Here is a 26,477-nt window from a genome sequence, read left to right on the forward strand (position 1 = left end):
AATCTTAATTATACTCATCTCTGCCCTAAACGGGTCTGCCCTGTAACCTCAGGCTGTGAGCCCTGACTCTGGACACCCCCACCATCGGGAACATCCTTCTTGTTAGAATTTTATAAATCTCTATGAAATCCACCCCCACTCTTTCTGAATTCCAGAGAAAACAATCCTAACCTTGTCAATCTCTCCTCATACATCAGTCGTTTCACCCCAGGGATCAGTCTGCTCAGTCTCTGCACTCCCCTCTACAGCAAGGACATCCTTCCACAGATAAGGAGACCAAAACTGTGCACAATATTCCAGGTGTGGTCTCACCAAGGCCCCTGTATAATTGCAGCAAGATATCCCTGCTCCTGTACTCGAATCCACTCACTCCGAAGACCAATACACCATTTGCCTTTTTTACTGCGTGCTGTACCTGCACGCTTCCCCTCAGTGACTGGTGTACGAGGACACCCAGGTCCCTCTGCACACTCCCCTTTCCTCATTAATAGCCGTTGGGATAGTAATCTGCCTTCCCGTTTTTCCTCCTGAAATGGATAACCTCACTTTTATCCACGTTATACTGCGTCAGCCAATCGTATACCCACTCACTCAGCTTGTTCAAATCACACTGAATCAACTCTGTATCCTCCTCACAGCTCACCCTCCCACCCAGCATCGTGTCAGCTGTAAATGTGGAGATATTAGAACAAAGAACAAAGAAAATTGCAGCACAGGAACAGGCCCTTCGGCCCCTCCAAGCCTGCACCGACCATGCTGCCCGAGTGAACTAAAACCCCCTACCCTTCCAGGGACCTTATCCCTCTATTCCCATCCTAGTCATGTACTTGTCAAGACGCCCTTAAAAGTCATGACTGTATCTGCTTAATAAGAGCATCAGGACATAAGAACATGAGATCTAGCAGCAGGAGTGGGCCATCTGGCCCCTCGAGCCTGCTCCACCATTCAATAAGATCATGGCTGATCTTTTTGTGGACTCAGCTCCACTTACCCACCCGCTCACCATAACCCTTAATTCCTTTACTGTTCAAAAATTGATCTATCCTTGCCTTAAAAACATTCAATGAGGTAGCCTCAACTGCTTCACTGGGCAGGGAATTCCACAGATTCACAACCCTTTGTGTGAAGAAATTCCTCCTCAACTCAGTCCCAAATCTGCTCCCCCTTATTTTGAGACCATTCCCCCTAGTTCTAGTTTCACCCACCAGTGGAAACAACTTCCTTGCTTCTATCTTATCTATTCCCTTCATAATCTTATATGTTTCTATAAGATCTCCCCTCATTCTTCTGAATTCCAATGAGTATAGCCCCAGTCTACTCAGTCTCTCCTCATAAGCCAACCCTCTCAACTCCGGAATCAACCTAGTGTATAGTTTTGGTCTCTTTAATTGCAGTGTGTTCACAGACAGTAATAGAACAATTACTGGTGTTACTTATAGTAGTTCTCACCCATCAATCTGACCCAATTTTTCTTGGATCTCTGAACAGAAGTCTGTTCTCTAAAGTCTCTGAACACTGAGTTTCAGGCTTCCAGAAATCTTATTACAGCTCTGTGGTTCCCTGGACCTTTCACTCGCTCCTTACAAGTGTTTTCTGTGTAACTCTAGCTGACTGTTTGAACCATTACTTCATTATAAGGTTCCAGCAGACCTGAGAGACCCACCCTATCTCTCTTCCAGTCTCCATTTTTCTACACATAAGAACATAAGAAATAGGAGCAGGAGTAGGCCATCTAGCCCTTCGAGCCTGCCCCGCCATTCAATAAGATCATGGCTGATCTGTCGTGGTTCAGTTCCACATTCCCGCCCTCTCCCCATAACCCTTAATCCCCTCGCTTATCAAAAACCCATCAACCCGCGTCTTAAAAATATTTAGCGAGGCAGCCTCCACTACTTCAACGGGCAGAGAATTCCAGAGATTCACCACCCTTTGAGTGAAGAAGTTCTTCCTCAACTCCGTTCTAAACCGCCCCCCCTTTATCTTGAGGCTGTGCCCCCTAGTCCTACTATCCTTTCTGAGCGGGAAGAGTCTCTCCACCTCTATCCTATCCATCCCTTTCATTATCTTATACGTCTCAATGAGATCTCCCCTCATTCTTCTAAACTCTAACGATTTCCAGACAAAGTCTGCTCCCACCACAGGCAATCATCTGGAGTCTGTATTCCGAAACTCTAAAAGACAATTGAGTCTAAGCTGGATATTGAAATGAAACCCCCACACAGACAAATACTGTTTACTCAGCCTGAAAACTAATCATAGCTTATTTGCCAGTTCAGGAACATTAAACTAAACCTACATAAAACCATAAGACACAGGAGCAGAATGAGGCCACTCGGTCCATCGAGTGTGCTCCACCATTCAATCATGGCTGATATTTTTCTCATCCCCCATTCTCCTGTCTTTTCCCCATAACCCCTGATCCCCTTATTAATCAGGAACCTATCTATCTCTGTCTTAAAGACACTCTGTGACCCGGCCTCCACAGCCTTCTGCGGCAAAGAGTTCCACAGATTCCCCACTCTCTGGCTGAAGAAATTCCTCCTCATCTCTCTTTGAAAGGATCGTCCCTTTAGCCTGAGGTTGTTCCCTCTGGTTCTAGTTTTTCCCACTAGTGGAAACATCCTCTCCTTGTCCACTCTATCCAGGCTTTGCAGTATCCTGTAAGTTTCAGTAAGATCTCCCTGAACTGATATCAATCTTTGATAATGGTCCAGTGATGACACTGGTGTTATTTCAGGGATATTTTGAGGAGGTCAGTGAACATAAGAACATAAGAACATAAGAAATAGGAGCAGGAGTAGGCCATCTAGCCCTTCGAGCCTGCCCCGCCATTCAATAAGATCATGGCTGATCTGTTGTGGCTCAGTTCCACTTTCCCGCCCTCTCCCCATAACCCTTAATCCCCTCTCTTATCAAAAACCCATCAACCCGCGTCTTAAAAATATTTAGCGAGGCAGCCTCCACCACTTCAACGGGCAGAGAATTCCAGAGATTCACCACCCTTTGAGTGAAGAAGTTCCTCCTCAACTCCGTTCTAAACCGCCTCCCCTTTATCTTGAGGCTGTGCCCCCTAGTCCTACTGTCTTTTTTGAGCGGGAAGAGTGAGATTCTACTGGAATTCACAGTGTGGAGTCAGGTTTGGCAGGGTACAGAGGGAGCTCTGAGACCAGCTCTGAGCCACGACTGGAGCTGGAGATTTTGGGTCATGGCCATTTCTCTGCTGTTGGGTGGAAGGGTCAGGGGTCAGGGTTGCAACCTGAGATTTGCTCACGTACTTGGCGTTCTTCTCATGCACCAGCAGCTGGACCAGGCCTTCCTCATCCAGGTTACTCCACTCCAGAATCACCTCATCCGTGTTCACCACCTCAGGCCGCAGGAAGAGTTGTCGAGCTTCCTGGAAAGGCCAGTCCACAGGAGGCTGATGCTTCTGTTCAAGGGAAGAAAAGGATAACTGGGCCTCAGGCCTCTGTCGCTGACAACACCTCCAATCCTTTCATACAAACAGGGAAACTAGCAGCAGAGGCCATTCAGCCCTTCCAGCCTGCTCCATCATTCAATCAGATCATGGCTGATCATCCAATTCAATATCCTGATCCCTCCTTCCCCCCCAATATCCCTTGGTTGTGATAACCCCAAGAGCTATATCTAATTCCTTCCTGAAATCACACAATGTTTTGGCCTCAACTACTTTCTGTGATAATGAATTCCACACATTAAGAACATAAGATCTAGGAGCAGGAGTGGGCCATCTGGTCCCTCGAGCCTGCCCCGCCATTCAATAAGATCATGGCTGATCTTTTTGTGGACTCAGCTCCACTTACCCGCCCACTCACCGTAACCCTTAATTCCTTTACTGTTCAAACATTTATCTATCCTTGCCTTAAAAACATTCAATGAGGGAGCCTCAACTGCTTCACTGGGCAGGGAATTCCACAGATTCACAACCCTTTGTGTGAAGAAGTTCCTCCTCAACTCAGTCCCAAATCTGCTTCCCCTTATTTTGAGGCTATGTCCCCTAGTTCTAGTTTCATCCGCCAGTGGAAACAACTTCCCTGCTTCTATCTTATCCATTCCCTTCATTATCTTATATGTTTCTATAAGATCTCCCCTCATTCTTCTGAATTCCAATGAGTATAGCCCCAGTCTACTCAGTCTCTCTTCATAAGCCAATCCTCTCAACTCCAGAATCAACCTAGTAAATCTCCTCTGCACCCCCTCCAGTGCCAGTATATCCTTTCTCAAGTAAGGAGACCAAAACTGTACACAGTACTCCAGGTGTGGCCTCACCAGCACCTTATACAGCTGCAACATAACCTCACTGTTTTTAAACTCCATCCCTCTGCCAATGAAGGACAAAATTCCATTTGCCTTCCATTCACCACCCTCTGGGTGAAGAAATTTCTCCTCACCTCAGTTCTAAAAGGTTTACCCCTTATCCTCAAACTCTGACCCCTAGTTCTGGACTCACCCCCACCATCGGGAACATTCTTTCTGAACCTACCCTGTCTAACCCTGGTAGACAATCCAATCCCCCTTGATCTTCTCTGAGTTATACCTCCCCACAATCATCTCAGTGCAACCTGCAACCCTCCCGATGTCCCTCCTCACCTTGAGGAAAGCAGAGAATTCAGAAGACAATCAGTCTGATAGAACACAGACACAGGCAGGTCAGGACCACATCGGGACCCTCAACAGAGGCCGTGGATTCCAGGAAACACCTGCCAAGATATTTACGGATCCCAGTAGGGATTTGCTGGGATATTTACGGATCCCAGTCGGGATTTGCTGGGATATTTATGGATCCCGGTTGGGATTTGCTGGGATATTTATGGATAAGCAATGTGTAGCAGCCCTTACCAGACAGTCCCTGTTCCTGATAATCTCCTCGATGCTCTTGTGGTTTTGGATCAGTGGTAGGGCCCGCTTTATTCCGATTCCTTTGATTTTGTCACAGTAATCACATCCCATCAGGATACAAAGGTCAACAAACTGTGGAAGTGAGACAAGAGGACAGGTTAGGATGGAGAGTTCAGGGATCTTCCCTCAGGATTGTGAAGGCACCGGAATATCCTTCCCAGAGTGCCTTGCAACAGCGCCCGCAGCTCAGAAACTGACCATTCGGTCCATCTACTCCATGCTGGTTTCTCTGCTCCACCCGGGTCACCCCCTCATCACCATATCCTTCTCTCCCTTTCTCCCTCATGTATTTATCCAGCTCAATATAGAATTCACCTCGACTACTCCCCATGGGAGTGAGTCCCACATTCTCCCCACTCCCCATGGGAGTGAGTCCCACATTCTCCCCACTCCCCGTGGGAGTGAGTCCCACATTCTCCCCACTCCCCGTGGGAGTGAGTCCCACATTCTCCCCACTCCCCGTGGGAGCGAGTCCCACATTCTCCCCACTCCCCGTGGGAGTGAGTCCCACATTCTCCCCACTCCCCGTGGGAGTGAGTCCCACATTCTCCCCCACTCCCCGTGGAGTGAGTCCCACATTCTCCCCACTCCCCGTGGGGAGTGAGTCCCACATTCTCCCCACTCCCCTGTGGGAGTGAGTCCCACATTCTCCCCACTCCCCCGTGGGAGCGAGTCCCACATTCTCCCCACTCCCCCCGTGGGAGTGAGTCCCACATTCTCCCCACTCCCCCGGTGGAGCGAGTCCCATCCCCCACTCCCGTGGGAGTCCACATTCTCCCCCCACTCCCCGTGGGAGTGAGTCCCACATTCTCCCCCCACTCCCCCGTGGGAGCGAGTCCCACATTCTCCCACTCCCCGTGGGAGTGAGTCCCACATTCTCCCCACTCCCCGTGGGAGTGAGTCCCACATTCTCCCCACTCCCCGTGGAGTGAGTCCCACATTCTCCCCACTCCCCGTGGGAGTGAGTCCCACATTCTCCCCACTCCCTGTGGGAGTGAGTCCCACATTCTCCCCACTCCCCGTGGGAGCGAGTCCCACATTCTCCCCACTCCCCGTGGGAGTGAGTCCCACATTCTCCCCACTCCCGTGGGAGTGAGTCTCACATTCTCCCCACTCCCCCCGTGGGAGTGAGTCCCACATTCTCCCCACTCCCCGTGGGAGTGAGTCCCACATTCTCCCCACTCCCCGTGGGAGTGAGTCCCACATTCTCCCCACTCCCCCGTGGGAGTGAGTCTCACATTCTCCCCCACTCCCCCGTGGGAGTGAGTCCCACATTCTCCCCACTCCCCGTGGGAGTGAGTCCCACATTCTCCCCACTCCCCGTGGAGTGAGTCCCACATTCTCCCCACTCCCCGTGGGAGTGAGTCTCACATTCTCCCCACTCCCCCCGTGGGAGTGAGTCCCACATTCTCCCACTCCCCGTGGAGTGAGTCCCACATTCTCCCCACTCCCTGTGGGAGTGAGTCCCACATTCTCCCCACTCCCTGTGGGAGTGAGTCCCACATTCTCCCCACTCCCTGTGGGAGTGAGTCCCCCTGTGCCCTGGGAAGGGGCTGGTTTCCCTCCTTCCCACTTGGTGAGTCTCCAAGAAGCTTCCCTCCTCCCCTCAGGGGATGGGGCTGGTTCCCCCACCCCCGGCCAACAGACGATGTTGATGGGGGTGTCCACTCACTGTAAAGGTTCGAAATGGAGACAGTGTTGAGCAGTGGGGCTCCACAAACCTGTTCCTGAGTGAGCTCCAGGGATTTCAGAATCTCCGGCAGAGAGATTTCCTCGACCCGCCTACAGGAGAAACACCGGAGAAAATCAACCCAACACGGCAAAGCCCAGATACACAGCAATCCCTCTCCCACACCGCCCCTCTCCCACACCATCCCCACCCACACCGTCCCCACCACACACGCCCCTCTCCCACACAGTCCCCACCCACACCGCCCCTCTCCCACACAGTCCCCACCCACACCGCCCCTCTCCCACACCGTCCCCACCCACACCGTCCCCACCCACACAGTCCCCACCCACACTGCCCCTCTCCCACACAGTCCCCACCCACACAGTCCCCACCCACACTGCCCCTCTCCCACACAGTCCCCACCCACACAGTCCCCACCCACACTGCCCCTCTCCCACACCACCCCCACCCACACAGTCCCCCTCCCACACCATCCCCACCCACACAGTCCCCACCCACACCGCCCCTCTCCCACACAGTCCCCACCCACACCACCCCCACCCACACAGTCCCCACCCACACAGTCCCCACCCACACCACCCCCACCCACACAGTCCCCACCCACACAGTCCCCACCCACACCGCCCCTCTCCCACACCGCCCCTCTCCCACACCGCCCCCACCCACACAGTCCCCACCCACACCGCCCCTCTCCCACACCGTCCCCACCCACACCGCCCCTCTCCCACACAGTCCCCACCCACACAGTCCCCACCCACACCATCCCCACCCCTCTCCCACACAGTCCCCACCCACACAGTCCCCACCCACACAGTCCCCACCCCTCTCCCACACAGTCCCCACCCACACCGTCCCCACCCACACAGTCCCCACCCCTCTCCCACACAGTCCCCACCCACACCGTCCCCACCCCTCTGCTGTGTCCCTGTGTCGCTCTGCCCCACCCCGTCACTTTGTCCCTATCCCCAGCCCTCCCTCCCTCTCTGTCCCTCCCTCTCTGTCCCTCCCTCTCTGTAAATATCCAGTACAAATCTGGAATTAAAAGTCTAATGATGATTAGACAATAACTGATTGTTGTTAATGCACCCCCCCCCCCCCCACCCCGCTCCCCGGTTCACTCATGTCCTTGAGGGAAGGAAATCTGCCATCCTTACCCAGCCTGGCCTACGTGTGACACTGAAACGTCCTCATTCAGTCACAAGGCAGCTCTTACTGTGTTTACAGACGGGTTATATACCACCCCCTGCACCCCCCCCCCCCCCCACCAGCGACGGCTCTACCCCGACTCTGCGGAGTGCCCAGTTACCGCGGGGTCTCCCCCCTCCTCCCCGTGTGAAGAGGGTTCCTGATTCTCAGCCCCTGGAGGTCCCTGTCTCTGTATGACCTCTCACTGACCCCGCTCACGGACGCTGATCGGAAACTCACGCATCTTTCTTGGCGCTGACGTTACGGACCAGGGTGGTACACCCGAAAGGTAGAGCGTCCATATCCTCTGTGGCGGTGCAGTGAACCTTGCCAGCTTTCACCAGCGCTGCACACGTGGCTTCTGCCTCACTGGGGGCCTGTCACCACAAACACAAAACATCTCCAGTACCCACACTCCCTTAACACCGAGACTGACCCCTCCCCGAGCACCCCCCTCCCCTCTGCCCCCTCCCCGAGCACCCCAGTCCCCTCTGCCCCCTCCCCGAGCACCCCAGTCCCCTCTGCCCCCTCCCCGAGCACCCCCGTCCCCTCTGCCCCCTCCCCGAGCACCCCAGTCCCCTCTGCCCCCTCCCCGAGCACCCCAGTCCCCTCTGCCCCCTCCCCGAGCACCCCAGTCCCCTCTGCCCCCTCCCCGAGCACCCCAGTCCCCTCTGCCCCCTCCCCGAGCACCCCCGTCCCCTCTGCCCCCTCCCCGAGCACCCCCGTCCCCTCTGACCCCTCCCCGAGCACCCCCGTCCCCTCTGACCCCTCCCCGAGCACCCCCCTCCCCTCTGCCCCCTCCCCGAGCACCCCAGTCCCCTCTGCCCCCTCCCCGAGCACCCCAGTCCCCTCTGCCCCCTCCCCGAGCACCCCAGTCCCCTCTGCCCCCTCCCCGAGCACCCCCGTCCCCTCTGCCCCCTCCCCGAGCACCCCAGTCCCCTCTGCCCCCTCCCCGAGCACCCCCGTCCCCTCTGCCCCCTCCCCGAGCACCCCCATCCCCTCTGCCCCCTCCCCGAGCACCCCCGTCCCCTCTGCCCCCTCCCCGAGCACCCCCGTCCCCTCTGCCCCCTCCCCGAGCACCCCCGTCCCCTCTGCCCCCTCCCCGAGCACCCCCGTCCCCTCTGCCCCCTCCCCGAGCACCCCAGTCCCCTCTGACCCCGGCTCCTCACCTCCGACCCCATTCCTTCTGTCCCCGACCTCGGCCCCTCCCACCCCACTCCTCACCTCCCGCACTGTCACTTCACCCCGTCCCTTCACCTCTACCCCTTCCCCTCGCACCACAGTCCCCCCTGACCCCATCCCATCTGACACTGTCCCCTCATCTCTGACCCTGTCTCATAAGAACATAAGAACATAAGAAATAGGGGCAGGAGTAGGCCATCTAGTCCCTCAAACCTGCCCCACCATTCAATAAGATCATGGCTGATCTGTCGTGGCTCAGTTCCACATTCCCGCCCTCTCCCCATAACCCTTAATCCCCTCTCTTATCAAAAACCCATCAACCCGCTTCTTAAAAATATTTAGCGAGGCAGCCTCCACCACTTCAACGGGCAGAGAATTCCAGAGATTCACCACCCTTTGAGTGAAGAAGTTCCTCCTCAACTCCGTTCTAAACCGCCTCCCCTTTATCTTGAGGCTGTGCCCTCTAGTCCTACTGTCCTTTCTGAGCGGGAAGAGTCTCTCCACCTCTATCCTATCCATCCCATTCATCATCTTATACGTCTCAATGAGATCTCCCCTCATTCTTCTAAACTCTAACGAGTACAAACCTAGTTTATTCAGCCTCTCCTCATAGCTCAACCCCCTCAACTCCGGTATCAGCCTAGTAAACCTCCCCTGCACTCCCTCCAAGGCCAAAATATCCTTGTGTAAGTACGGTGACCAAAACTGCACACAGTACTCCAGCTGCGGCCTCACCAGTGCCCTGTACAGTTGCAGCAAGACCTCCCTACTTTTATATTCATCCCCCTCGCTATGAAGGCCAGCATCCCATTCACCTTCCTGACCACCTGCTGCACCTGCAAGCTGGGTTTTTGTGACTCATGCACAAGGACCCCGAGGTCCCTCTGCACCGTCGCCTGCTGCAGTTTTTCGCCACGTAAGTAATAGTCCTTCCTACCATTATTCCTACCAAAGTGGACCACCTCACACTTGCCAACATTAAATTCCATTTGCCATTTCCTGGCCCATTCGCCCAGCCTATCCAGATCCTTCTGCAGACTCTCCACACCCTCCGCACAATTTGCCGTTCCCCCAATCTTGGTGTCATCAGCAAATTTCGACACCATACACTCGGTTCCCTCCTCCAACCCTGTCCCTTCACCTCTGACCCCTGTCCCCCTAGGTTCGCTGTGGGTGTACCTACACCTCGGGGACTGCAGCGGTTCAAGGAGACCGCTCACCAGCACCTGCTGAAGTTTTAAACTTTATGTATTAGTGTCACAAGTAGGGCTGACATTAACACTGCAATGAAGTTACTGTGAATACAAGGGATACAAGGTCAGGTAGCTAGGTGGATTGAGAACTGGCTGGGCAATAGGAGACAGAGAGTAGTTGTCGAGGGGACCTTTTCGGGCTGGAGGCCAGTGACCAGTGGTGTGCCGCAGGGCTCAGTACTGGGACCTCTCCACTTTGTAGTATATATAAACGACTTGGAAGAGAGCGTACGTGGTGTGATCAGCAAGTTTGCGGATGACACCAAGATGGCAGGATTGGCGGATACTGAAGTGGAAAGTCAGGTGACACAACAGGATATAGATAGGTTGGTGCATTGGGCAGATAGGTGGCAGATGGAATTTAATCCTGACAAATGTGAGGTGACGCATTTTGGAAGGAATAATGCAGGGAGGAGTTACGTGATAAAAGGTAGACCGATTAAGAGTATAGAAATACAGAGGGACCTGGGAGTGCAGGTTCACAAGTCTCTGAAGGTGTCAACACAGGCAGAGAAGGTTGTGAAGAAAGCTTATGGAATGCTAGCCTTTATAGGAAGGGGTATAGAGTATAAGAGCTGCCGTCTAATGCTTCAGTTGTACAGAACATTGGTTAGACCGCATTTGGAGTACTGCGTCCAGTTCTGGTCACCTTACTACCGGAAGGACGTGGAGACTCTGGAGAGGGTGCAGAGGAGGTTTACCAGCATGTTGCCTGGCATGGAAGGACTGAGTTACGAGGAAAGGTTGGAGAAACTGGGGCTCTTCTTCTTAGAAAGATGGAGATTAAGGGGTGATATGATAGAGGTATATAAAATACTGAAGGGAATAGATAGAGTAAACAGTGGTAGGCTTTTCCCTAGATTGGGGACAATTACGAGAGGTCACGATCGAAGGGTGAGGGGGGAGAAGTATAATTTGGATATGAGAGGAAGGTTTTTCACACAGAGGGTCGTGGGGGTATGGAACGCGCTACCGAGTAGGGTGGTGGAGGCAGGCACGTTGGACTTGTTTAAGGTTTACTTAGACAGACACATGAGTGAAGTAAGGATGGAGGGTTATAGTAGACGGTATTAAATAGGGTCAGAGCCTTGGGACGACACCGGAAATGTAGTATTACATGTTAACGTTTTGTCTTTTTATTCCGCAGGTGTCGGTCCACTTTGTTGTCAAACGAGGGGCATGCACACGGTGGGTCGTGCGTGGGCTGCTCTTGGAGGTTCCGGGAGTGGCCTAGTACTTTGTGTCGGTGTGTGTGCTTAATCCTGGACCAGCAGATGGGCACCACAACAGCTCGGTGACTAGCACTGCTAGCTGTGCAGATACATGGATTTGGGCCTGTGTCTGTGGGAGTTTGCGCATTCTCCCTGTGGTTGCGTGGGTTTCCTCTGGGTGCTCCGGTTTCCTCCCACACTCCAAAGATGTGCTCTTAGGCTGATTGGCGTACCAAATTGTCCCTAAACTATTCTCCCCTGAATCTGGCTACATTAGGGGTTCCACTCGCAGACACACAGGGCAGGGTAGGTGTAGGAGGATGCGGCAGCACGGGCTCGTTGGGCCGAAGGACCTGTTTCCCGCGCTGGGTTGTTCTTTGTTCTTGAAATTCCCCAAGTTGCCACACTCTGGTACCTGTTCAGGTTCACTGGGGGAGAATTTAGCAATGTATCCTAACCAGCACGTCTTTCAGACAGTGGGAAACCGGAGCACCCGGAGGAAACCCACGCAGACATGAGGAGAATGTGCAAACTCCACACAGACAGTGACCCGAGCCGGGAATTGAACTATGGTTCACTGGCGCTGTGAGGCAGCAGTGCTAATTACCGTGTCACTGTGACACCCCTAATTAGGGATGGGCAATAAATGCTGGTCCAGCCAGTGACTCCCACATCCCAGAAATAAATCAGGATGTTCACAAGCTTTGGCGTCTTGTTCATTTTATCCTGTAAGAGGAGGCCACTCAGCCCCTCGAGTCTGTTCCACAGTTCAATCAGGTTATGGGTGATTTTGTTTTTCCAGCTCCATTTCCCAGACTTTGTTCCGGATCCGTTAACCCCCCGGAACCAGCTACAAGCTGCACCACAGTGCTGACAGCTCAGGGCAATCACATTAGTTGTCTGGACAAGGAGTAAGGGGACAGATTTAAACATAGAAGATCGGAGCAGGGAGGAGGCCATTTGGCCCTTCGAGCCTGCTCCCCCATTCATTACGATCATGGCTGATCATCCAACTCAACAGCCTCATCCTGCTTTCTCCCCATAACCTTTGATCCCATTCACCCCAAGTGCTACATCCAGCCCCCTCTTGGATACATTCAATGTTTTGACATCAACTACTTCCTGTGAGAATGAACTCCAGAGGCTGAGGACTGAGATTAGACAGGATTAGACAGGATTTTAACTGGGAAGGGAACGGACAGTTCTGGGGAAGGTGGAGTTGAGAATTATCAGCTCAGATCAGACGCGATCTCACTGAATGGTGAAGCAGACTCGATGGGCTGAATGGCCTGCTGCAGCTCCTGTACCTCATTCTCTCAGAAATACATCTCGACGTTGCCACTGGACAACCTGGCTCCAACCCCCCGATTCCCCCCCACATCCCCATTCCGGACACAGTTTCTCTCTGTCCACCCAATCCAAAGCAGCGAAAGGCAAAGGTTTCAGTGTGATTGCTGTATGGACTCAGCTGTCTAACCCGCCTCGCTTACCTCAATGTAAGGCACTCCGAGGAGGGTGAGCAGACGTTGGCAGTCTCTCCGGCCATTCCTCGGTACATAGGGTGGTCTCCTATCACCTGGCAGAGTGTAAAACACAGACAGAAGAGGGATTGAGAGGAGGAGGAATTCTCTCACATTCTCTGTCCACCAGTACAGCTCATTCAGGTCAGACAGTCATGGAGGTTTACAGCATGGAAACAGGCCCTTCAGCCCAACCTATCCATGACTCCCTTTTTCTTAATGACTAAGCTAATCCCCCAATTGCCCGTATTTGGCCCATACCCCTCTACACCCATCGTATCCATGTAACTGTTTAAAATTGTACCCACCTCTACTACTATCTCTGGCAGCTCATTCCAGACACTCACCACCCTCTGAGTGAATAAATTGCCCCTCTAGACACTTTTGTATCTCTCCCCTCTCACCTTAAACCTATCCCCTCTAGTTTTAGACTCCCCTACCTTTGGGAAAAGATATTGACTATCTAGCTGATCTGTGCCCCTCATTATTTTATAGACCTCTATAAGATCACCCCTCAGCCTCCTACGCTCCAGAGAAAAAAGTCCCAGTCTGTCCAGCCTCTCCTTATAACTCAATCCATCAAGTCCTGGTAATATCCTAGTAAATCTTTTCCGCACTCTTTCTAGTTTAATAATATCCTTTCTATAATAGGGTGACCAGAATTGCACACAGTATTCCAAGTGTGTCCTTACCAATGTCTTGTACAACTTCAACAAGACGTCCCAACTCCTGTATTCAATGTTCTGACCAATGAAACCAAGCATGCCGAATACCTTCTTCACCGCTCTGTCCACCTGTGACTCCACTTTCAAGGAGCTATGAACATGTACCCCTAGATCTCTTTGTTCTGTAACTCTCCCCAACGCCCTACCATTAACTGAGTAAGTCCTGCCCTGGTTCAATCTCCCAAAATGCATCTCCTCGTATTTGTCTAAATTAAACTCCATCTGCCATGTGTCAGCCCACTGACCCAATTTATCAAGATCTCTTTGCAATTGGAGATAACTTTCTTCACTGTCCACTATGCCAACAATCTTGGTGTCATCTGCAAACTTACTAACTATGCCTCCTACATTCTCATCCAAATCATTAATATAAATGACAAATAACAGTGGGCCCAGCACTGATCCCCGAGGCACACCACTGGTCACAGGCCTCCAGTTTGAAAAACAACCCTCTCCAACCACCCTCTGGCTTCTGTTAAGAAGCCAATTTTGTGTCCATTTAGATACCTCACCCTGGATCCTGTGAGATTTAACTTTATGCAACAACCTACCATGCGGTACCATGTCAAAGGCCTTGCTAAAGTCCATGTAGACAACATTAACTGCACTGCCTCATTTACCTTCTTGGTTACCCCTTCAAAAAACTCAAACAAATTTGTGAGGCCTGATTTTACACTCTCAAAGCCATTCTGACTGTCTCTAGTCAGTCCTTGTGTCTCTAAATGCCTGTAGGTTCCGTCTCTCAAAATACCTAGGGCTATGGGGAGAGAGCGGGGCAGTGGGATTAGTTTGGGGATTGATACAGGGCTATGGGGAGAGAGCGGGGCAGTGGGATTAGTTTGGGGGTTGATATGGGGCTATGGGGAAAGAACGGGGCAATGGGATTAGTTTGGGGATTGATACGGGGCTATGGGGAGAGCGCGGGGCAGTGGGATTAGTTTGGGGAGAGATTCAGGGCTATGGGGAGAGAGCGGGGCAGTGGGATTAGTTTGGGGATTGATACAGGGCTATGGGGAGAGAGCGGGGCAGTGGGATTAGTTTGGGGATTGATACAGGGCTATGGGGAGAGAGTGGGGCAGTGGGATTAATTTGGGGATTGATACAGGGCTATGGGGAGAGAGCGGGGCAGTGGGATTAGTTTGGGGATTGATACAGGGCTATGGGGAGAGAGCGGGGGCAGTCGGATTACTTTGGGGATTGATACAGGGCTATGGGGAGAGAGCGAGGCAGTGGGATTAGTTTAGGGATTGATACAGGGCTATGGGGAGAGAGCGGGGGCAGTCGGATTACTTTGGGGATTGATACAGGGCTATGGGGAGAGAGCGAGACAGTGGGATTAGTTTAGGGATTGATACAGGGCTATGGGGAGAGAGTGGGGCAGTGGGATTAGTTTGGGGATTGATACAGGGCTATGGGGAGAGAGCGAGACAGTGGGATTAGTTTGGGGATTGATACAGGGCTATGGGGAGAGAGCGGGGCAGTGGGATTAGTTTGGGGATTGATACAGGGCTATGGGGAGAGAGCGGGGCAGTGGGATTAGTTTGGGGATTGATACAGGGCTATTGGGAGAGAGCGAGGCAGTGGGATTAGTTTGGGGACTGATACAGGGCTATTGGGAGAGAGTGAGACAGTGGGATTAGTTTAGGGATTGATACAGGGCTAAGGGAGGAGGGAATGGGGCAACATTATTGCACCAGTAAACTTGCAGCAGCCAGAGAATGGGTAACGGCTACTTCCACTGTTGAAACTGTTACTAACCTTATTGAGGTTTTTGAGAAAGTGACCAAAGAGGTGGATGGGGGTAAGGCAGTGGACGTGGTGTATATGGATTTTAGTAAGGCGTTTGATAAGGTTCACCATGGTAGGCTTCTGCAGAAAATGCAGATGTATGGGATTGGGGGTGATCTAGGGAATTGGATCAGGAATTGGCTAGCGGATAGGAGACAGAGGGTAGTGGTTGATGGTAAATATTCATCATGGAGGTCGGTTTCGAGTGGTGTGTCTCAGGGATCTGTTTTGGGGCCACTGCTGTTTGTAATTTTTATTAATGATCTGGATGAGGGTATAGTTGGGTGGATTAGTAAGTTTGCTGATGACACCAAAGTCGGAGGTGTGGTAGATTGTGATGAAGGGTGTCATAGTTTGCAGGAAGACTTAGACAGGTTGCAGAGCTGGGCCGAGAGGTGGCGGATGGAGTTTAATGCGGAGAAGTGTGAGGTAATTCACTTTGGTAGGAATAACAGATGTGTCGAGTATAGGGCTAACGGGAGGACTTTGAATAGTGTGGAGGAGCAGAGGGATCTAGGTGTATGTGTACATAGATCCCTGAAAGTTGGGAGTCAAGTAGATAAGGTTGTTAAGAAGGCATACGGTGTCTTGGTGTTTATTGGTAGGGGGATTGAATTTAGGAGTCGCAGCGTCATGTTGCAACTGTACACAACTCTGGTGCGGCCGCACTTGGAGTACTGTGTGCAGTTCTGGTCCCCACATTACAGGAAGGATGTGGAGGCTTTGGAGAGGGTGCAGAGGAGGTTTACCAGGATGTTGCCTGGTATGGAGGGGAGGTCCTATGAGGAGAGGCTGAGGGATTTGGGGTTGTTTTCGCTGGAAAGAAGGCGGCTAAGAGGGGATCTTATTGAAACATATAAGATGATTAGAGGTTTAGATAGGGTGGATAGTAATAGCCTTTTTCCTCTGATGGAGAAATCTAGCACGAGGGGGCATGGCTTTAAATTAAGGGGGGGTAGTTATAGGACGGATGTCAGGGGTAGGTTCTTTACCCAGAGGGTGGTGAGGGACTGGAATGCCCTGCCTGCTGCAGTTGTAAATGCGCCTAGTTTGGGGGCGTTTAAGAGATCTGTGGATAGGTTTATGGACGAAAAGGGATTGGTTTAGGTTAGTGGGTCATTGTTTTTTAACTGGTCGGCGCAACATCGTGGGCCGAAGGGCCTGTTCTGCGCTGTAATGTTCTATGTTCTATGTTCTAAATCTCTCTCCGAACTTTCTTTAATTTATTAGTCAGAAGTTGGCTTACATTAACACTGCAATGAAGTTACTGTGAAAATCCCGTAGTTGACACACTCCCGCGCCTGTTTGGGTTACACTGGGGGAGAATTTAGCACGACCAATGCACCCTAACCAGCATGTCTTTCAGACTGTGGGAGGAAACTGGAGCACCCGGAGGAAACCCACGCAGACACGGGGAGAACGTGCAAACTCCGCACTGACTGTGACCCAAGGTGGGAATTGAACCCGGGTCCCGGTGCCGTGAGGCAGCAGTGCTAACCCACTGTGCTGCCTGTCTGTTCTGGTCAATGTCAGTCTCACCTCCACTTGCTGTTGTTGTGAATCTTTGTAGCTGTGGTTCCAGTTGTTTATATTCCTGTGAAGGAGATGGAGATGGTGTTAATGATAGTGCAGCCGTCGGGAAAAATCTAGGAATCATCCCGATCGGATCCCTCTCCGCCCCCCTTGCTGTCCCTCCAATCGCTTGGTTCAAGTTGTTTGGTTTACTGACCATATCCATAAGTCTTGGGTCACTGCCAGGAAGAGGGGCAAAAAGCAGTTGGGGGGACAATCCCCTGGGGCTGTTCCCCTCCAAAATAGGTTCTCGGTCCTGGAGGCTACAGTCGAGGAGAAATCAACTGGGGATAGCCAAAGGGAGCAGGTCTCTGGGGGTGAGCCTATTGGTAAGCCTCAGGTGGTTAGGGGTAAGAGATTGGGCCTCGTGATTGGGGACTCCACAGTTATGGGGACGGATAGGAGAGTTGGAGGTAAGGGTAGGGACTCTGGGCTGGTGTGTTGCCTACCAGGGGCTGGGGTCCAGGATGTATCGGACAGAGTATTCAGGACTCTTAGGGGAGAGGGAGATCAACCCCAAGTTATAGTTCATGTGGGGACACATGACATAGGGAGATTAAGGGAAGGGGATATTAAGCAAAGATTTATGGAGTTGGGGTGGAAACTAAAGGCGAAGTCAGAAAGAGTAGTTATATCTGGACTCTTGCCTGTGCCACGGGATAGTTTAGAGAGGAATAGGGAGAGGGAAAGTTTGAACTCGTGGCTGAGGGGATGGTGCAGGAGGGAGGGGTTCAGGTACTTGAGCAATTGGGGCTCATTCTGGGGAAGGTGGGACCTCTATAAGAGGGATGGTCTACACCTGAATCAGAGGGGAATCAATATCCTGGGGGGTAAATTTGCAAAAGCGATGCAGGAAGGTTTAAACTGATTCGGAGGGGTGAGGGATAGTGAGGAAAGGGGGTGAAAGTGAGGGGGGCATAGTTGGGGAATGCAAGGCACGGCATAGTGGGGGTGGGGCGGAGCAGGGTTTGAAATGCGTGTACTTTAATGCGAGGAGTATTCGCAATAAAGTGGATGAACTTGCAGCGTGGATCAGTACCTGGGACTTTGATGTTGTGGCCATTTCTGAGACATGGATAGAGCAGGGTCAGGAATGGATGTTGCAGGTTCCGGGGTACAAATGCTTTAGTCGGAGTAGAGAAGAAGGTAGAAGGGGGGGTGGGGTAGCATTGCTAGTCAAGGACTGTATCACAGTGTCAGAGAGGAAGTTTGATGAGGACTTGTCTGTTGAGGTAGTATGGGCGGAGATTAGAAATAGGAGAGGAGAGGTCACCCTGTTGGGAGTCTTTTATAGACCTCCTAAAAGTTCTAGAGAGGTTGAGGAAAGGATTGCGGAGACAATCCTGGTTAGGAGTGAAAGTAATAGGGTAATTGTTATGGGGGACTTTAACTTTACGAATATTGATAGGAGTTGCTATAGTTCTAGCTCGCTAGAGGGGTCAGTGTTTGTACAAAGCGTGCAGGAAGGTTTTTTGTCTCAGTATGTAGACAGGCCAACTAGAGGTGAGGCTATATTGGATTTGGTGCTGGGAAATGAGCCAGACCAGGTGCTAGACTTGGAAGTTGGTGTGCATTTTGGTGATAGTGACCACAATTCGGTTACGTTCACCTTAGTGATGGGAAGAGATAGGCGTGAACCTCGGGTCAGCAATTTTAGCTGGGGTAAGGGCGATTATGAGGCTATCAGGAGTGAATTAGGAAGCATGGATTGGATTAGGGGATTACAGGGACTGGGAACATCTGAAATGTGGAGTTTTTTCAAGGAGCAGCTACTGCGAGTCCTTGATAGGTATGTCCCTGTCAGGCATGGTGGATTTGGTAGATCTAGGGAACCGTGGTGCACTAAAAGAGTTGAGTCGATGGTTAAAAAGAAAAAGGAGGCTTATGTTCGGATGAGATTGGAGGGCTCAGATAGTGCACTAGAAAGCTTTAGATTGGCTAGGAGGGAGTTGAAGAGTGAGTTGAGAAGGGCTAAAAGAGGACATGAGAAGACTTTGGCTGATAGGATTAAGGAGAATCCTAAGGCGTTCTATAGGTATGTCAAGAACAGAAGGTTGGTCAGGGCAAGATTAGGGCCAGTTACAGACAGCAGGGGGAAGTTGTGTGTGGAACCGGAGGAGATTGGAGAAGTATTGAACCAATATTTCTCTTCGGTGTTCACGCAGGGGGACATGAATATAGCTGAGGAGGACATTGGGTTGCAGGGGTGTAAAATAGACAGTATTACGGTTGATAAAGAGGATGTGCTGGAAATTCTTGAGGGGCTGAAAATAGATAAGTCCCCTGGTCCGGATGGGATCTACCCTAGGATTCTCTGGGAGGCTAGAGAGGTGATTGCAGAGCCTCTGGCTCAGATCTTCAGGTCGTCATTGGTCTCTGGTGTAGTCCCGGAGGATTGGAGGATAGCGAATGTTGTCCCATTGTTTAAGAAGGGGAACAGAGACTTTGCCGGGAATTATAGACCGGTGAGTCTTACTTCTGTTGTGGGCAAGGTTTTAGAAAAAATTATTAGGGATAGGATTTATAGTTATTTGGAGTGTAATGAATTGATTAGAAATAGTCAGCATGGTTTTGTAGCGGGTAGGTCGTGCCTTACTAACCTTATTGAGTTTTTTGAGAAGGTGACCAAAGAGGTGGATGGGGGCAAGGCAGTTGACGTGGTATACATGGATTTTAGTAAGGCGTTCGATAAGGTTCACCATGGTAGGCTTCTGCAGAAAATGCAGATGTATGGGATTGTGGGTAATCTAGGAAGTTGGATCAGGAATTGGCTATCAGATAGGAGACAGAGGGTGGTGGTGGATGGTAAATATTCATCATGGAGTACAGTTACGAGTGGTGTGCCTCAGGGATCTGTTTTGGGGCCACTGTTGTTTGTAATTTTTATTAATGATCTGGATGAGGGTATAGTTGGGTGGATTAGTAAATTTGCTGATGACACCAAAATTGGAGGTGTGGTAGATTGTGAGGAAGGGTGTCATAGTCTGCAGGGAGACTTAGATAGGTTGCAGAGCTGGGCCGAGAGGTGGTGGATGGAATTTAATGCGGAGAAGTGTGAGGTAATTCACTTTGGTAGGAGCAACAGATGTGTCGAGTATAGGGCTAACGGGAGGACTTTGAATAGTGTGGATGAACAGAGGGATCTAGGTGTGTGTGTACATAGATCCCTGAAAGTTGGGAATCAAGTAGATAAGGTTGTTAAGAAGGCGTACGGTGTCTTGGCGTTTATTGGTAGGGGGATTGAATTTAGGAGTCGCAGTGTAATGTTGCAACTGTACACTACTCTAGTGCGGCCGCACTTGGAGTACTGTGTGCAGTTCTGGTCCCCGCATTACAAGAAGGATGTGGAGGCGTTGGAGAGGGTGCAGAGGAGGTTTACTAGGATGTTGCCTGGTATGGTGGGGAGGTCCTATGAGGAGAGACTGAGGGATTTAGGGTTGTTTTCGTTGGAAAGAAGGCGGCTAAGAGGGGATCTTATTGAAACATATAAGATGATTAGAGGTTTAGATAGGGTGGATAGTGATAGCCTTTTTCCTCGGATGGAGAAAGCTAGCACGAGGGGGCATGGCTTTAAATTAAGGGGGGGTAGCTACAGGACGGATGTCAGGGGTAGGTTCTTTACCCAGCGGGTGGTGAGGGATTGGAATGCCCTGCCTGCTGCGGTTGTAAATGCGTCTAGTTTGGGGGCGTTTAAGAGATCTCTGGATAGGTTTATGGACGAAAAGGGATTGGTATAGGCTAGTGGGTCATTGTTTTTGTAACTGGTCGGCGCAACATCGTGGGCCGAAGGGCCTGTTCTGCGCTGTAATGTTCTATGTTCTATGTTCTATATCCTGTTCCTCGGTTACTGTCCAGTCTCCCACTCGAACACAGCACCCCCCAGCACCCAATCCCACCCTCTGGCATCTCTGCAGTAATAAACTGCAGCTCTCAACTCTCAGTCCCATCCTCCTATCCCTGAGGGGAGGGGTTACCCAAGCCCGCTACCCCCCCACCCCCCCCAGGATATCACTGAGATACAACTGAGTGTCTCGCTCAGCCCTTACAGAGGGCAGCTGAGAGTCACCCACATTGCTGTGGCTCTGGAGTCACATTTCAGCCAGACCAGGTAAGGACGGCAGATTTCCTTCCCTAAAGAACATCTGTGAACATAAGAACATAAGAAATAGGAGCAGGAGTAGGCCATCTGGCCCTTCGAGCCTGCCCCGCCATTCAATAAGATCATGGCTGATCTGTCGTGGCTCAGTTCCACATTCCCGCCCTCTCCCCATAACCCTTAATCCCCTCTCTTATCAAAAACCCATCAACCCACGTCTTAAAAATGTTTAGCGAGGTAGCCTCCACCACTTCAACGGGCAGAGAATTCCAGAGATTCACCACCCTTTGAGTGAAGAAGTTCCTCCTCAACTCCGTTCTAAACCGCCCCCCCTTTATCTTGAGGCTGTGCCCCCTAGTCCTACTCTCCTTTCTGAGCGGGAAGAGTCTCTCCACCTCTATCCTATCCATCCCATTCACCAGATGGGTTTTTATCAAACTCCGTTTACTGAGATCCCACTGCTGATTATATGGATTTAAAACAGAAACACTGGAAAAACTCAGCAGGTCTGGCAGAACCGATGGATGAATCCTCACAACAACAGATAAAAGACAACAGGTTTATTCGGAATCACGAGCTTTTGGAGCACAGCTCCTTCGTTAGCTGACTCACTCTGAGTGTCACCACATTGGGAATTGGATACACTCACTATCTGAGTCGCCACAGATCAAGGAATCTCTTGAAGAGTATGGGGGGTGTAGGAGCAGAGTTAAGAGAGAAATCAGGAGGGCAAAAAGGGGACACAGAATTATTTTGGCAGATAAGGCAAAGGAGAATCTGAAGAGCTTCTCCAAATACATAAAGGACAAAAGGGTAACAAGGGAGAGAGTAGGGCCTGTAAAGAATCAACAAGATCATCTATGTGCGGGTTCACAAGAGATGGGTGAGATCCTAAATGAATATTTCTCATCAGTTTTTACTGTTGAGAAAAGCATGGATGTTAGGGAACTTGGGGAAATAAATAGTGATGTCTTGAGGAGTGTACATATTACAGAGAAGGAGGTGCTGGAAGTCTTAAAGTGCATCAAGGTAGATAAATCCCTGGGACCTGATGAAGTGTATCCCAGGACATTGTGGGAGGCGAGGGAGGAAATTGCGGGTCCCCTAGCTGAGATATTTGAATCATCGATAGTCACGGGTAAGGTGCCTGAAGATTGGAGAGGGGAAAATGTTGTGCCTTTGTTTAAAAAGGGCTGCAGGGAAAAGCCTGGGAACTACAGGCCAGTGAGTCTCACATCTGTGGTGGGGAAATTGTTGGAAGATATTTTGAGGGACAGGATCTACAGGCATTTAGAGACACAAGGACTGATTAGGGACAGTCAGCATGGCTTTGTGAGTGGAAAATCATGTCTCACAAATTTGATTGAGTTTTTTGAAGGGGTAACCAAGAAGGTAAATGAGGCAGTGCAGTTGATGTTGTCTACATGGACTTTAGCAAGGCCTTTGACAAGGTACCGCATGGTAGGTTGTTGCATAAGGTTAAATCTCACAGGATCCAGGGGGAGGTATCTAAATGGATACAAAATTGGCTTCTTGACAGAAGCCAGAGTATGGTTGTAGAGAGTTGTTTTTCAAACTGGAGGCCTGTGACCAGCGGTGTGCCTCAGGGATCAGTGCTGGGTCCACTGTTATTTGTCATTTATATTAATGATTTGGATGAGAATTTAGGAGGCATATTTAGTAAGTTTGCAGATGATACTAAGATTGGTGACATAGTGGACAGTGAAGAAAGTTATCGACAATTGCAACTGATCTTGATCAATTGGGCCAATGGGCTGACAAATGGCAGATGGAGTTTAATTTAGATAAATGTGAGGTGATGCTTTTTGTTTGATTGAACCAGGGCAGGACTTACTCAGTTAATGGTAGGGTGTTGGGGAGAGTTACAGAACAAAGAGATCTAGGGGTACAGGTTCATAGCTCCTTGAAAGTGGAGTCACAGGTGGACAGAGTGATGAAGAAGGCATTCAGCATTCTTGGTTTCATTGGTCAGAACATTGAATACAGGAGTTGGAACGTCTTGTTGAAGTTGTACAAGACATTGGTAAGGCCACACTTGGAATACTGTGTACAGTTCTGGTCACCCTATTATAGAAAGGATATTATTAAACTAGAAAGAGTGCGGAAAAGATTTACAAGGATGTTACCGGGACTTGATGGATTGAGTTATAAGGAGAGGCTGGATAGACTGGGACTTTTTTCTCTGGAGCGTAGGAGGCTGAGGGGTGATCTTATAGAGGTCTATAAAATAATGAGGGGCACAGATCAGCTAAATAGTCAATATCTTTTCCCAAAGGTAGGGGAGTCTAAAACTAGATGGCACAGGTTTAAGGTGAGAGGAGAGATACAGAAGTGTCCAGAGGGACAATTTTTTCACACAGAGGGTGGTGAGTGTCTGGAACAAGCTGCCAGAGGTAGTAGTAGAGGTGTGTACAATTTTGTCTTTTAAAAAGCATTTCGATAGTTACATGGGTAAGGTGGGTATAGAGGGATATGGGCCAAATGTGGGCAATTGGGATTAGCTTAGGGGTTTTAAAAAAGAGCGGCATGGACAAGTTGGGCCGAAGGGCCTGTCTCCATGCTGTAAACATCTCTGACTGTATGAGACGTTGGGAACTGGACGCAGTTACTCTCTGAATCTCCACGCAGGGACCGGTTAGTGTTTAGAGGGCCGCATAGTCAGGATTGAAAAGTGACTCCCTCTCAGACAGTTTTACCTTCAGTGGGAGGGACACAGGGAGGTTCCCGATTGGGAATAGCAGCACCCACCCTCTGAGTGTCTATTCTGGGCGGTAGGGTTGCACACCCTATCGTGGGAGTGTTGCTATGGAAGCTGGGTGGTGCTGAATCGTGGGTTCTGTATCACACTCACTCCCCACTGTGTGTGAGGAATGGGGCTACAGCCTGAGCTTCCAGTTTGGGGATTGGACAGAATTAACGAGGATCCTTATTGGGAACAGGGATACTGATGTGAACAAATACATGAACAGATCAAATAGGAGCAGGAGTAGGCCATTCGGCCCCTCCAGCCTAGTCCGTCATTCAATAAGCTCATGTCTAAAATGGTTGTGTTTCGAATCCAGTTTCCCTTCTACCTCCCGGTAACCTTTGATCCTCTTACCCAACGAGAATCTGTCTACCTCGGCCTTAAACATATGCAGTGACCCCCGCCCGCTCCGCCACCTTCTGAGGCTGACTTCCAAAGTCACACGACCCTCAACTGCTGCCTCACAGCTCCAGGGACCCGGGTTCGATTCCCGGCTTGGGTCACTGTCTATGCAGAGTCTGCACATTCTCCCCGTGTCGGTGTGGGTTTCCTCCGGCTGCTCCGGTTTCCTCCCACAGTCCGAAAGACGTGTGGGTTTGCGGATCGGCCACGGGGAATGTGTGGGGTTGGAGGAATAGGCTGGTGAGAGGACGGGGGTAAGATGCTCGGTACAGACTCGATGGGCTGAATGTCCTCCTTGTGGGAATTCTATGGTTCTGTTAGAGATAGGGGCACAACCAGGAAATTCCTCAGCCCCTCACTGAGAGCCCAGCACTGGAAGGTTTGAATTCTCTCACTCTGTCCTTACCCCTGGCTCTGTTGGAGGTCTCACTCGGTGCTGTGGCTCCCCACCCTGTGGGTTTGACGGCTCCAGAATCCCGATAGGTTCCGCACAATAACTCACTGTAAAGGCATAAATACAGCATCCCAAATATCATTCCGAGCAAAGGATGGAGCAGAGGCGGAAGGGGGGAGGGATCGATGGGTAACGGGGACGGGGATCGATGGGTAACGGGGACGGGGATCGATGGGTAACGGGGACGGGGATCGATGGGTAACGGGGACGGGGATCGATGGGTAACGGGGACGGGGATGGATGGGTAACGGGGACTGGGATCGATGGGTAACGGGGACGGGGATCGATGGGTAACGGGGACGGGGATGGATGGGTAACGGGGACCGGGGTCAATGGGTAACGGGGACGGGGATCGATGGGTAATGGGGACAGGGATCGATGGGTAACGGGGACGGGGATCGATGGGTAACGGGGACGGGGATGGATGGGTAACGGGGACTGGGATCGATGGGTAACGGGGACGGGGATCGATGGGTAACGGGGACGGGGATGGATGGGTAACGGGGACGGGGATCGATGGGTAACGGGGACGGGGATCGATGGGTAACGGGGACGGGGATCGATGGGTAACGGGGACCGGGGTCAATGGGTAACGGGGACGGGGATCGATGGGTAACGGGGACGGGGATCGATGGGTAACGGGGACGGGGATCGATGGGTAACGGGGACCGGGGTCAATGGGTAACGGGGACGGGGATCGATGGGTAACGGGGACGGGGATCAATGGGTAACGGGGACCGGGGTCGATGGGTAACGGGGACGGGGATCGATGGGTAACAGGGACGGGGATCGATGGGTAACGGGGACGGGGATCGACGGGTAACGGGGGCGGGGATCGACGGGTAACGGGGATCGATGGGTAACGGGGACGGGGATCGATGGGTAACGGGGATCGATGGGTAACGGGGACGGGGATCGATGGGTAACGGGGACGGGGATCGACGGGTAACGGGGACGGGGATCGATGGGTAATGGGGACGGGGACAGGGATTTGAAAGCGATTATATTTGTTTTCTCTTAGTTTAGACAGAACACCGACACCAACCAACAGTAATAGAAAGTCGAGGAATGATGTTTTACCCATGTTTAAGACACATAAACTGATATTTTAAATGCATTTCCAGTATTTTATTGTGATTTAACCTTTAGTAAATGCCAGCTATGAAAGAGCAGAATGGGAAGATTAAATAATGTGACTGTAGATCTGGGGTCCTGAGCTAGTCTGGCAATATCTGGGAGACTGTGAGGGAGGACAGTGTAAAACTGGGATGAAAGGTTGGTTCACAGCCCAGATACAGAGCAGTCATAACCCCGGACACGGGGACAGACATCTCGTCACAAGGGGACAGAGGTTCAAGCTGAGGGGCAGGAGGTTTAGGGGGGTTTGAACCATAGACCCATAGAACATTCCAGCACAGAAACAGGCCTTTTGGCCCTTCTTGTCTGTGCTGAACCATTTTTCTGCCTAGTCCCACTGACCTGCACCTGGACCATATCCCTCCACACCCCTCTCATCCATGTACCTGTCCAAGTTTTTCTTAAATGTTAAAAGTGACCCCACATTTACCACTTTATCCAGTAGCTCATTCCACACTCCCACCACTCTCTGAAGAAAAATCTTTTTACCCAGAGGGTGGTGAGGGTCTGGAATGCGCTGCCTGGGAGGGTTGGAGGGGGGGGATGCCTCACATCCTTTATAAAATATCTGGATG

At 51.2% G+C, this 26,477-nt stretch overlaps 1 protein-coding gene across 1 annotated transcript in view; it reads right to left on the bottom strand.

Moving 5' to 3' along the window:
- Positions 1 to 26,477, bottom strand: part of LOC145359993 (uncharacterized) — a 47,824-nt gene that overhangs the window by 2,611 nt on the left and 18,736 nt on the right. Inside the window, exons 4-11 of the mRNA XM_080214895.1 lie at positions 24,946 to 25,779; positions 24,718 to 24,812; positions 17,014 to 17,068; positions 12,932 to 13,017; positions 8,036 to 8,172; positions 6,639 to 6,699; positions 4,858 to 4,989; positions 3,276 to 3,427 (exon numbers count right to left, since the gene is read on the bottom strand). Coding sequence (XP_080071021.1) covers positions 3,276 to 3,427; positions 4,858 to 4,989; positions 6,639 to 6,699; positions 8,036 to 8,172; positions 12,932 to 13,017; positions 17,014 to 17,068; positions 24,718 to 24,812; positions 24,946 to 25,779 — 1,552 coding nt within the window. The remainder of the gene's footprint in view (positions 1 to 3,275; positions 3,428 to 4,857; positions 4,990 to 6,638; positions 6,700 to 8,035; positions 8,173 to 12,931; positions 13,018 to 17,013; positions 17,069 to 24,717; positions 24,813 to 24,945; positions 25,780 to 26,477) is intronic.

The sequence above is a fragment of the Carcharhinus amblyrhynchos genome, chromosome 2, assembly GCF_965287045.1.
Source record: "Carcharhinus amblyrhynchos chromosome 2, sCarAmb.v2.hapA, whole genome shotgun sequence".
Classification (NCBI taxonomy): domain Eukaryota; kingdom Metazoa; phylum Chordata; class Chondrichthyes; order Carcharhiniformes; family Carcharhinidae; genus Carcharhinus; species Carcharhinus amblyrhynchos.